This window comes from Arachis ipaensis, chromosome B3 (assembly GCF_059453495.1).
Source record: "Arachis ipaensis isolate K30076 ecotype BB chromosome B3, ASM5945349v1, whole genome shotgun sequence".
In the NCBI taxonomy this organism is placed as follows: Eukaryota; Viridiplantae; Streptophyta; class Magnoliopsida; order Fabales; family Fabaceae; genus Arachis; species Arachis ipaensis.
This window is the reverse complement of record NC_142438.1, coordinates 94,916,875-94,928,871: the sequence shown is the minus strand read 5'-3', so window position 1 is coordinate 94,928,871 and position 11,997 is coordinate 94,916,875. Positions and strand designations below refer to the sequence as shown.

The following is an 11,997-nucleotide window of genomic DNA, read 5'->3' as shown; positions in this document are numbered from 1 at the left end:
ATAAACTCTTTTAATATTGTATACCTAAATTATATACTCAAGGCAAGCAACTCTAAAAATAACAATCTAACCTAAAAATAATAATAATCCTTGATTATTGTAAGAAGTGTTAAATATATAATATTATACATTAATATAAAGTCACATAAAAATAAATTTTTATTATTATTATTAAAATAAACATTTCATTCAATATTTGGATCCCGAATCCAACGGCTCAAAAAAAGTAATGAGGCACTACAGATATGATACATAATTCAAAATATAAAATCCTATTATATAACTAACCAGCTAAGCGAACCTTTTAATAAGTTATGGGTTAGCAGCTTTGATTGTTAAAAAAAAATAACAAAAACACGTGTCTCAAAACTAGCATACCAAAACAAATATCTGTATATTAGCTCTGTACCGTAGTGTGACCCAAGAAATAACGATTGGAATGATCCTGTCATTTTGGCCCAAGTGTGATGGGCCCAGTTGTGCAAGTGCAGGTGCAGGTGCAGGGTGCACCCTCACTCACTCCAGATTCTCCCCATCTAACATCCAACCAAACCAACTAAGCCATCTCTCCGACTCTACGCATTAGATTTAGGCGGAGCTTTCTATCTGCCACCCTCCTCCTCCACATCGTTTCCATCGCCGCTCTTCTTCTCATAAAAAGCCCACCCTTTGTTCCTGCTCTTATATTCGCATTTTCATTAACATACTCATTCTCACAGGTAAATTCATTAACCATAATCACAATATATAGTATCGACGACCAAGCCAAGTTTGCTTATCCATTCGCCTTTGTTTCTGTGTTCGTTACAGGAAATGGAGGCCACAATGGCAGCCTGCAACTCTCTTAGCTCGCCTTCTGTTCCCATCCCAGTAAGCACCCACTTCTCCATGCTTCTAAATTCCAATTACTTGAACTAAATGTGTCATTGTTTGATTACTTAGATTTAATTTCATGTTTTGTGCCCTTCTAAACCTGAATCTGATCTTGAATGGGAAACGAAAATGAAAGGGCTTGTATGCGGGAACAAGTAGAGGAATCAAGAATTCACAATGCAGTTTCTTAGGTGCAACTAAGGTGAATTTTCCCAGCCAAACAATGCCCGGAACTTGTCAACTCAATCACAAACATAAAACACGTTCTGGAGCACTCCATGCTACCTGCCAGGGTGACAAGATCCTGGTAGCTAACAGAGGCGAAATCGCAGTTCGTGTTATTCGCACTGCTCATGAATTGGGAATACCCTGTGTGGCTGTGTACTCAACCATAGACAAGGATGCACTTCATGTCAAATTGGCTGATGAATCCGTTTGCATTGGTGAAGCGCCAAGCAGCCAATCGTAAGTTTCACATAATCACTCACATTTTCATATGCAGTCATAAATCCAATGCCTTTTCCCTTTTGTGATTAAGTATGCCTCTTGTTTACATATGTTTGTTTAATTTGATTTGTTAAATTTTTTTTTTTCCTGAGCAGGTACTTATTGATCCCAAATGTACTGTCTGCTGCTATTAGCCGTAGATGCACAATGTTGCATCCTGGATATGGTTTTCTTGCTGAGAATGCAGTGTTTGTTGAAATGTGTAGAGAACATGGAATCAATTTTATTGGACCTAATGTGAGTATTCTGTACGGTTTGAGGAGTTTGAGGAATTCCCCCTTTGCTCATTGTCTATTATTGCCTGGCATAATTTGAAAGCTTTACATTTCTTATTGAGTTTGTAATTTTTGCATTAACTCTTCAAATTTCAGCCTGACAGTATTCGGGTTATGGGTGACAAATCAACTGCCAGAGACACAATGAAGAATGCAGGGGTTCCTACTGTTCCAGGAAGTGATGGGCTTTTACAGGTATTGTATTCCATTCAGCTGTGTAAATAGCTTCAATTACCTTTATACAGAAGCTGGAGGTCAATTCACGTTATATGAATCAGTCTAATGAAAAAAATCGGTACAGAGCACTGAAGAAGCTATCAGGCTAGCAAATGAGATTGGTTTCCCTGTTATGATCAAGGTATTGGTCTGTAATATGTAGTCTTGTGCCTGTTTGAAGTAAATTCTAGCTGTTGTGGTTGGCATAAATGATTCCTTATAGGTTATTTTTCTTGTTCACTTCTCTATCCTTAACATAATTTGAATTTGAATTTTAAGGACGTGAGTTGATGATAACTAAAGAATTGAAAAAGAGAAAGCCAAAATTTCTTCTGCAGATTAGTGTAACAACTGGATGTATTTTGTGAACTGTGATAGTATGTTTTGCCATTTTTTTTTCCTTTCTCGATTTCTGTCACTTTTGCTGACATTTATTGTGTTCTTTAGGCAACAGCAGGTGGCGGTGGACGTGGTATGCGACTTGCTAAAGAACCTGGAGAGTTTGTGAAGTTGTTACAGGTATTGCCACCAGAATGCAAGTTCTTGTTATGTTGTCCGTACTTTTCAAATTGACATGGTTTAGTTTCTATCTTTCTTCTTTCATGATATCTATAGGCAAAAGCTAGATGGTGTAACCTGCAACTTAAATATAACTTAAATACAGAAGGCATAATATAAATCCTATGTGCAGAATTCCGGACTAGAAAAGAAGCTGAACGAGATAAGAAATTGGCAGATAAAAAAAAGAAGCTGAAGGAGATAAGAAATGGGTGCACCTGGCATATTATTTCCTTTTTAGTATAGGATTTATCTATCTTGTGCCCTAAGGGAACATGTTAAGATTACAAATTGAGAAAGTTTTTATTAGAAATATAAAAAATTTAAGTTTCCAATGCATTTGTTTTGCATTTATTAAGTGAAAAAATTTAAAACCTTCCACTAATGGTAAGCTTATCATGTGTCCTTAGGGCACATATTAGGTAAACCCTTTAGTGTATTATTTTCTAACAAAATAATGAATTATGAGTTGATTGGGGCCAATGAGTAGAACAAGATCTCCTGGAGCTTATCCAATAATTATTATGCCATGAAAGCAGAGTAGGTAGGTTTTAGGGCCAGACCAATAGTGTATTGTGATGGAATGGAGTTATGGAGATGATGTTATTTTTCTTGTCAAGAATTCTAGATTTAGTATCTTAGTTATATGCTTTTTTGATGATTTGTTTCAAATTCATTTCTTTTTTACAGCAAGCTAAGAGTGAGGCTGCTGCCGCCTTTGGTAATGATGGAGTTTATTTGGAGAAGTACATTCAAAATCCTAGGCACATTGAGTTCCAGGTAATGTTATCTCTTTTTCCTGTTGGAGTCTACAATTTGATTTAATCCTTGGGATTAGGAGAAAGGGATTTTATTTATGAAGAATGTGGATTGGGGCAGGCATTCAAGTAGGAACTGGGATTATTAAATGCAATTGAATTACTTTGCAGCTTAGAACACTAGTTTGCATTTATAAAAAGAAATATTTTTTTTACATATTTTTCCAAATTTTCAATTTCTGAATCCACTTTAGAGTTTACTCATCTTGTTCCTGACTAATTCATCTATCCATATGCTTCATCGCTTTACAGGTTCTTGCAGATAAATATGGTAATGTTGTTCACTTTGGAGAACGTGATTGCAGCATCCAGGTCTTATGACCTAACTTCTCTTATTTCTTTCTGTTTCTTCCTTTATCTATGTATAGATTGTCAAATGAATTTTTTTTCTTTCGTTTCTAATGACACTCATCAGAGGTCGGAATATATTAACATTTAAAAATACAAAATGTATTCAGTAAACCTGTTGTTATTCCTGACCTAGGTGAATCCAAGGCCTTAAAATTATATAATAAACTATAAACTATTATCATACATATGAAATGTGTGTTTCTGACTAGAGTAATATTCTCTTGTTTACCACTCACAAGAGTGTAGTTTACTGAACTTTGAATAATGTTATGTGCTGTGATTCAAGTAATTGTCAATCCCATTAGTTATTTTAGAGTTTCTTATCCTATTTTACCCACTGGTGTTTCTGGATAAAAAATAGCAGAGATACATATTTGATAAATACAAAAATCCTGGAACTTATATCACTTGGCACTGTAAATTCTATTTGACAAGTTCTTTGCAAGACTAAAAGATTGAAAAAATTTTGATTACATAGCTTCCCCCTGTAATCCCGTTTCAAATCATTCTACCTGAAGTAATTAAATCGGTTGAGTATGACTTCTCTTACAGAGGCGTAATCAGAAACTGTTGGAAGAAGCACCATCTCCTGCTTTGACCCCAGAGCTGCGGAAGGCAATGGGAGATGCAGCAGTTGCAGCAGCTGCATCTATCGGTTACATAGGTGTTGGAACAGTTGAATTCCTCTTGGATGAAAGGGGCTCCTTTTACTTCATGGAGATGAATACTCGTATCCAGGTTGAAACTGATTTCTAATCTACTTGTCTAATATGAAATTAATTTCTAATACATTATGCTCTTATTATATGAGGAGTTCTGCTGAATACTTTTGATCAGTCTCTCGTCTCTTTTTTCTTGATTGTGGGTTGGTTGGGATCAGGTTGAACATCCGGTGACAGAAATGATATCTTCTGTTGATTTGATTGAAGAGCAAATTCGTGTGGCTATGGGAGCGAAGCTTCGTTACAAACAGGTACTGAAGGAGATATCTTGCCTTTTGGTTTATTAGAATTAGGCTCTTAAATTTTAAATTCAAGCTTTTCCTACAGGAGGATATTATTCTGAGAGGACATTCTATTGAATGCCGTATCAATGCAGAAGATGCTTTTAAGGGATTTAGACCAGGGCCAGGTATCTTGATTTACCATCATGTATCAGAAGATGCATTTACATTCTAATACCAGCTTCCCCATCTGTGATATTAGTTTGAAACATAATCTTGCATCTGTGATCAATTAGTGCCTCTGTTAGGTCTTTATCAATACTAAGGAACTTTCCCTACAAACAACAGGTAGAATTACAGCATACTTACCATCAGGAGGCCCATTTGTCAGAATGGATAGTCATGTTTATCCTGATTATGTAGTTCCTCCAAGCTATGACTCCCTTCTTGGAAAGGTGTGATCTCTTTCGCGCTGCATTATCATTATTATTATTATTGGAACATATCTCTCTTCTGTTGTTTCTTTATCATACTCATTTGAGTTAATTTACTACATAGTTTTTGTCTTCATGGTCCATATGAACCTGGACTGCACGTAATCTGTCCATATAGAATTATCTGAGTTGTTCAATGATATATATATTGATATTATACATTTATTGATCATAATCTTTTCCTTTTATATTTATATTTCAATTCTTTTTAAAGTTGTTTGTCTCCTAGATGCTCCCCTTTAGGTTTAAGCAATGACTGGTTTGAATTTTGATGTAGTTAATACTTAATTAATATTCAAGTGGGAAGGAGATGGTTTAGTATAGTTTGCAGTTGAATAGTTGATAGTCTTTTTTTAAATAAGTTGCCCAGCCCTAACCCTTCGAACATGAAGTTATTATCGTTCCTGTCGTGTGCTGTGGAGATTAGGATTTCGATCAACCCAACTACATATCTACGGCTTGTTTCATTTGAAACCCTAATGTAGTCTTGATTTTGTGATCATTTTGTAGTTGATTGTGTGGGCTCCAACAAGAGAAAAAGCAATTGAACGCATGAAAAGGGCACTTGATGACACCATCATCACAGGTAAAATAATCTGATCTTTTTTACTGATTATTCTATAAAGAAACAAAAATAGAAAAACCTGGAAGAGGAAAAGAGAGAGAGGGGGGAGTTTGCTTAAATCCTTCGCTTCCAGTGATCTAACTATATAACTATTTTTTCGGTTACAGGTGTGCCTACAACAATTGAATATCATAAACTCATCCTTGACATAGAGGTGGGGCACCTTTTATGCTCTTCTGTTAACAAATAACCTTTAACCATATTTACCGGTGATCTCAAGAACTCAAGTTCAATACTATCTTTGTTATGTTGCAGGATTTCAGAAATGGCAAGGTTGACACTGCTTTCATTCCAAAGCATGAAGAGGAGTTGACCATGGTATGAATCTAATGTACCCTGACAATATTTAATTATTTATGTCCCTACCATTGGGTTGAAGAAATACTCTTGAACTTGCCTTCAATACCATACCTGTGATCCTTAATAACTTGATTTCTAACTTATTTGAGGTCTTCTACTAATGCAGCCACCTCAGAAGATGGTACCTGCTATTAACAAGGCAAAAGAACTTGTTGGAGCAACTGTATGATGGATATAACTCCCTGATGCCACCCCTTTTAAGAATACGTTTTTGAAAGCCTATGCAGTGCTAGTCCTTCGTTCTTGTGGACGTTTCAGTGAAATTTTGATAATCAGTCTGGCGTAGTTCCTTTTGTTCACATTACTTTATTGTAAAATTCATCTTTTCGTGTTTTATTATATCCCAAATTTTTATTAGTGCAAGGAATCGGAGTACCTCGTAATAATTAAAAATCATAGTTGTCCTTTTAGGCTTAGAGAATCTTTGTCCCCAACCTTGTTTGTAATTCTTGTATTAAGAACTCTGCTGTAGTCCTATCCTACACTTTTTTTTGTGCTTTCCACCCGCTACTCTCGAGTCTTATAAATTCCGTTGATTGTATTATCTTCTAAATTATTACATGTGTAATCACTTTTTTCTTAACTGCAATTCATACTATTTAAATTTCATCAAACAAGTAAGCTCTTAAATTCTTATTGCATTACTATTAACAATTTTGTTCAATCTCAGATAAAGTTCTCACGTACAAATATATATTTAAATTTAATATTATATTATATTATAAAAAGTGTAATTTTTTGCATAAATATCAGTAGACATGGGAATGTTGGAAGATCAGTTTATGCATTTCTACTTCCTATTGTTATTGATTTTATCGAAATAGTTCAAGATATTTCGTGCTATTATTGTTTGTCATTTGAAAATGATTTTACATGTACCTTTTAGATAATGGGACAGACAATTTTTTACCCAAACACATCAAATGAGAATTGTTACACTCTGTAATTTATCAGGTACCACTATTCTCCCTTATTTTTATTATATTTAATAGACAATTTTTAAATATATATCCTTTCTGTGTCTCGTACTAGTTCTATTACAGTTCCTAATGAAATTGGTGTATTCACATTGAAAACTAACGTTCTTCGTTTGTACGTTCTTGAGTGCTATTCTAAGAGGCAAAATAAACTAGAACTTGAATTAGAACTGGGTCTGTTGTTAACGTTTAACTAGTGAAAGGTAACAGACTTATCTGTGAGTTGGTTAAGGGGGAGAATCTGTTATTGATCATCATCATCATCAAAGAGTTAGTTACATGAGTCTATATATAGTTGCTGTCAATAACAGAAATATGCCAGAGTCAGCATAACTAACATAATAGCTTCTAACTTCTACAAGCTTTTATACACTTCTACATCTCTATTGTTAACGGGAAATTTTTTTGGTAAAGAATAAAGTTGATTGAAGAATGAATATTGTAACTAATCTTTTAAGGGAAGTGTGCATTTTACATGATATATTTATTTTTTGTAAAAAGAAAAATCTTCACTCTTCCTTAAAAGGCATTCTTCATCATAGCATTACCTTGTTCAAATGGTTCAGATTATGAACTAGAGCAGCTTTAAAAGCGCATGCCAAGTGTAACTTCGGCCACAAGCCCGGAACTTTCAGTTTTCTCGATTGAGGGCGTGCTTGAGAGGCTACTTTCAGAGATTTCAGAGAACGATTGAGTTTCGCTGGTGTCCTACAAGAGATATATGTAACGTGATGAGATGAGATGAGTGTAATAATGTCTTATTAACGGGAAAAAGCTATGATGAATATGAGAGACTGACTTGAAATAAGGAAGTTGTTGTAGAGCGAGAAGCGAATCCTGCGCCAACACCAAACATCATCATAGGCGTGTTTTCTTCAGCAAACTGTCTGAGCTTGTTTAACTCAGGCAATACAACTTTTGCAAGATCAGGTCTATCTTTTCTTTTCATTTCTGCACATCTGAGGCCAATCTTTGCAAAATGCAAGGCATGTTGAATTGGCCAGTCCTCAACAGCAGGGTCAAGCATTTCAGCAAAAGTGCCTCTCTGAATGGCTTTCGCAACCTGATGAGTCAAACCCATTGGTGACCTTGCAGTTATGATCTGAAGAAGCATGACTCCCAGTGAGTAAATATCAGACTTGACTCCAAGCATCCCTGTTTGCTGGTACTCAGGATCAATGTAGCAGAAAGTTCCTGCAGTTGATGTGAGTCTATACTGTGTGACAACGTCTGAAACCGAAGGAGGGACAAGCCTCGCTAACCCGACGTCACCAATCTTGCTCACCAGGTTGCGATCAAGCAAAATGTTTCCAGGTTTCAAGTCACGGTGCACCAGTGGCTCCGGCTTTGTCTGGTGGAGGAAAAGAAGGGCAGTTGCAATCTCTGCAGCAATTCGGAATCTTAACTGCCATGGGAGGACTGGTGCATTGCCTCTGTGGAAGAGGCAATCGTCTAAGCTTCCATTAGCCATGTACTCGTACACTAGGCATCCAATCTCCGGACACGCTCCCAGCAGGAGAACCATGTGTGGATGCCTTATGCAGCTTAGCACCTCAATCTCTTGGTGAAACTGTGACCATCCTTGAGATGCATTTGTCTTAAGTACTTTGATTGCAACTAGTGTGTGATCTAGTTCACACTTATACACTGGCCCATAACCTCCTTCACCCACCTTGAGAGCGTTGGAGAAGCCTTTTGTCGCTGCTTCAATTTCCTCAACCGTGTATCTTCTATACCTCGCAGAACCCCCGTATAACAAACCCTCTCCCGACTGCTTTAGCTCCGCTTCTGCTCTCATTCTCATCCCACAATTCATTTTTTTCTTAGCTTCCAACTCTGCTATTTTTCTAGATACTTCCGCTGCATTCGAGGCTGCTCTACACTTTTCTTTCTCCTTAGTAGCTACTTCCAACTCTGCTTTTTCAGCAGTTTGCTCCCCATGAAACTTCTTCCATTCTCGCATTTTCAAATTACGAAGCTCCAATGCCTGTTGTCAATCAACTAGTTAGTTAGTTAGTTAGTTAGTTGTATATGTACTTTTGTAGATTGCATTTGTTTAACTAATAAGGTACCTTTTGCTTTGCTATCAAAGCCTCCTTGCATGCTGTGCTATACACATCCATTGACTGCTCAAGTTCTAGCTTAAGTCTTCTCATTTCAGTTTCCACTTCATCCTGTAATTCGAAATCAGAATGTTAAAACACATAAGGTTCAAGGTGCAAGGTTCAAGGTTCAAGAATTCAAGAATATCTGACCAAAATAGCTAGGCTTGATGATGCTCCACTGTCCTGTGAATTAAAAGAGTATCCGTCGCTAAAATTAGCTGTCTCTTGTGAAGTGAAAGCGCAGTCGAGAAGGTTAGCTCCGAAGTCAGATCCCAAAGAAAGACGAGGGGGAGCTCCATCGTCCACACTTTCGTCATACAATGAAGAGAACAACTTATCAACCCCTGGCTTTCCATTCACGAATGAGATATCGCATTGAGTCATCGACGGTTCATATGGTTTGGGCTCTGGTCTACCAAGTTTGCTGAACAAGTTATCTAAGTTAGACCACTATTCCTCTCTTATTAATAAGTCTTAATAAGTCTTGATAGTTACTTACTTGATTGGGCTTGAGAAGTCCTCCAAGGACTGCCTTCCATGGTATCCAGGTTTCTCCAGTGGTCGTGGAGGGTGGTTGCGTGTCAGCCGCGAATCGAATCTTTCAGTACTGAAGAACTGAGACTCAGAGTAAGACTCAGACGGAGACGGAGACTGAGTAGAGTGCAGCGGCAATATGCTGTTACGGGGTCTAACAGTTAATTGAGCAGTTGCATATCTCACAGTTGAGATTTTTCCTTTGTTAATAACGTACACAGTGCAGAATGGTGGTGCCCCTTTCGATACTTGGTTTGGAACCTCCGCACCCCTGATTTTTCTGTCATATATATGCAGCAAATTCAACCATCAAAACATATCATTTTGCTATTAATAATAGAGTTTTATTTTATTTTATACAATTCGCCAATCATATTTATCTTTTTAAATGACTATATTCATGCTATTAATATAAAAAATAATTATTTTTTAAATGACCATCCACTTATAAAATTACTTTAAATTTACAATGCATCAAAAATTAAACTTTCAATAATATATCGAGTTATTTTATAGTTGGATTACGTTTTAGTATTCCTATTATCTGTTAAGTAAATGTTTCGGTTAGTGAGCTGGGGAACGAAGAATAATCAAATGTATACTTGAGAAAGCTGCTCTTTGATGATCCAAGTACTAAAAGTTCAATGGAATAGGATGTAATGCTATTTATTATCGCCTTAGGTATATCCGTGTCTTCCAGCAAGATTTCTTTGCATTGGATCTGTAGCCAATAATACAAGACAAAATTAATAATCAGCGAAAAAGAAAATGAAACGAGCATACATATTATTCTTGAAAAATGGAAAAAAGAACAATAAACATCGATGGAACTAACATTTTTTCTATTGCAGAAGACACGAAATGAGCCGAAAAGCTCTTTGGTTTCATTCTCCATTTGTTGCCTGTATGCTCTTCCCAGATCATCGTCGCCATTAACGGGTAAAAGGTTTCCGTCTGCATGCACTCATAGAAATCATTAACGTGTGCATGCATGCTTGCTATAAAGAAATTGACAATGCAAGCTGTGAATGAAGTAATAACAAAGATATCACATGACATCAATGATCCAAACAATAACGCAGACACACGATAGCATATATATTATTATTACATGGTGAGCGAATGGAAGATGCTTGTTGTCTAACATGGATAAGTACGAGAACTTGGTCTTTTGGAAGAAGATTATCAACTGTCCATTTTGCTGCATCCTGGCTTGTTTTGTTGTTCTCAATCGCCACTGCCACCACCCGCCCTGCTGCTCCGATCTTCTCTGCTAACAACGACCTTGACATATTAACTTTTCTTTTTCTTTTCTTTTCTTTCTTTCTGTAGCGTCGATTATATATCTCCTTACAATATTATATTTCCTTTAATTAGATGATATTTTGTTACGTGCTTCCAAAATTAGTAAACATAGCGCACTGTGTTCCATCTAGTAGTTAAGTGTTTTACGCGTAAGCTGACCATATTCCACCATTTCTTCAACTATATTCGTTCTGTTCTTATCTCTTTTTTATACTTGTACTGTTCAGTTTGTTATTGTCTATGTGGCTTCAGTTCTTTCTTAAGTGGTGACGTTGTACGACAGCTGCACTAATTTTAACTCATTAATGCATGGTAGATCCAATATGAATTTCGATCCATATATGGTCAAAGTTTGTTGGATAAATTTTTATGTTTAATTATATAATTTTTAAGAAGTGGATATTGGTATTCCAATTTTGACACCTTTATTCTCTGTTAAAAATAATATTTTTACATAATTACTTAAAAAATTCATGTAAAAAATCAATAAAAGTATAATAGATATTATTATTTGTTAATATAGGAACGGCAATTTCGTTCTCTAATATAACTTTTATTTTATTTCCTTAAGTAAATTCTATGATTAATATATTTTCTATGCAGTATTGTTGTAGTAATAACTAATAAACTTACTCCTAGAATAAAAAAAATAAAAATAAAATTACCCCTGTTATACCCAATTCATCAAAATGAAAGATATTTACCACCATTAAATGATAGTCTCTTGTTATTTGTTAAGCCAAAAAGTTAAAAAGTTTGAAAAATTAACCAACAGAAATTTAGCACATAAAAAAATTTGAAACTTTTTATATTTTAAAAAAATAATGATGGGAGGATTAATATTTTTAGTAAAAAATAGAAAATTAGTTAGTGTTGGCTTACATGTAAAACAAACTATTTCGTTACATATCCAAACGTTTTTATCAATCAAGTTTAATTAAAGGAAAAGTATAGAGTACCAACATATTATCTGCCAACTTATTGCCAACAATAATTAATTGTTATATTTTAAATATATATATAAAGAGACACATCCAGAAAATATATCTATAAAGA

General features: G+C 35.5%; 2 protein-coding genes across 2 annotated transcripts; one reads left to right on the top strand and one right to left on the bottom strand.

The window, feature by feature from the left end:
• The first annotated feature begins 414 nt into the window (after positions 1–414).
• Positions 415–6,634, top strand: CAC2 (acetyl Co-enzyme a carboxylase biotin carboxylase subunit). The gene is made up of 17 exons (XM_088510000.1): positions 415–719; positions 811–870; positions 1,010–1,338; positions 1,476–1,617; positions 1,752–1,850; positions 1,957–2,013; positions 2,319–2,390; positions 3,120–3,209; positions 3,500–3,559; positions 4,151–4,336; positions 4,479–4,571; positions 4,648–4,729; positions 4,890–4,996; positions 5,546–5,621; positions 5,768–5,814; positions 5,916–5,978; positions 6,127–6,634. The coding sequence occupies exons 2-17, from the start codon at positions 814–816 to the stop codon at positions 6,187–6,189; spliced, it is 1,623 nt and encodes a 540-aa protein (XP_088366126.1). The 5' UTR covers positions 415–719; positions 811–813; the 3' UTR covers positions 6,190–6,634.
• A 948-nt stretch (positions 6,635–7,582) lies between these two features.
• Positions 7,583–10,928, bottom strand: LOC107630656 (U-box domain-containing protein 51). Its single transcript, XM_016333859.3, has 8 exons — positions 10,748–10,928; positions 10,472–10,590; positions 10,239–10,357; positions 9,602–9,916; positions 9,253–9,526; positions 9,070–9,171; positions 7,797–8,984; positions 7,583–7,705 (listed from the first exon to the last, which is right to left on the bottom strand). Exons 1-8 carry the CDS (start codon positions 10,926–10,928, stop codon positions 7,583–7,585), a joined length of 2,421 nt encoding a protein of 806 aa, XP_016189345.1.
• Positions 10,929–11,997: the final 1,069 nt, after the last annotated feature.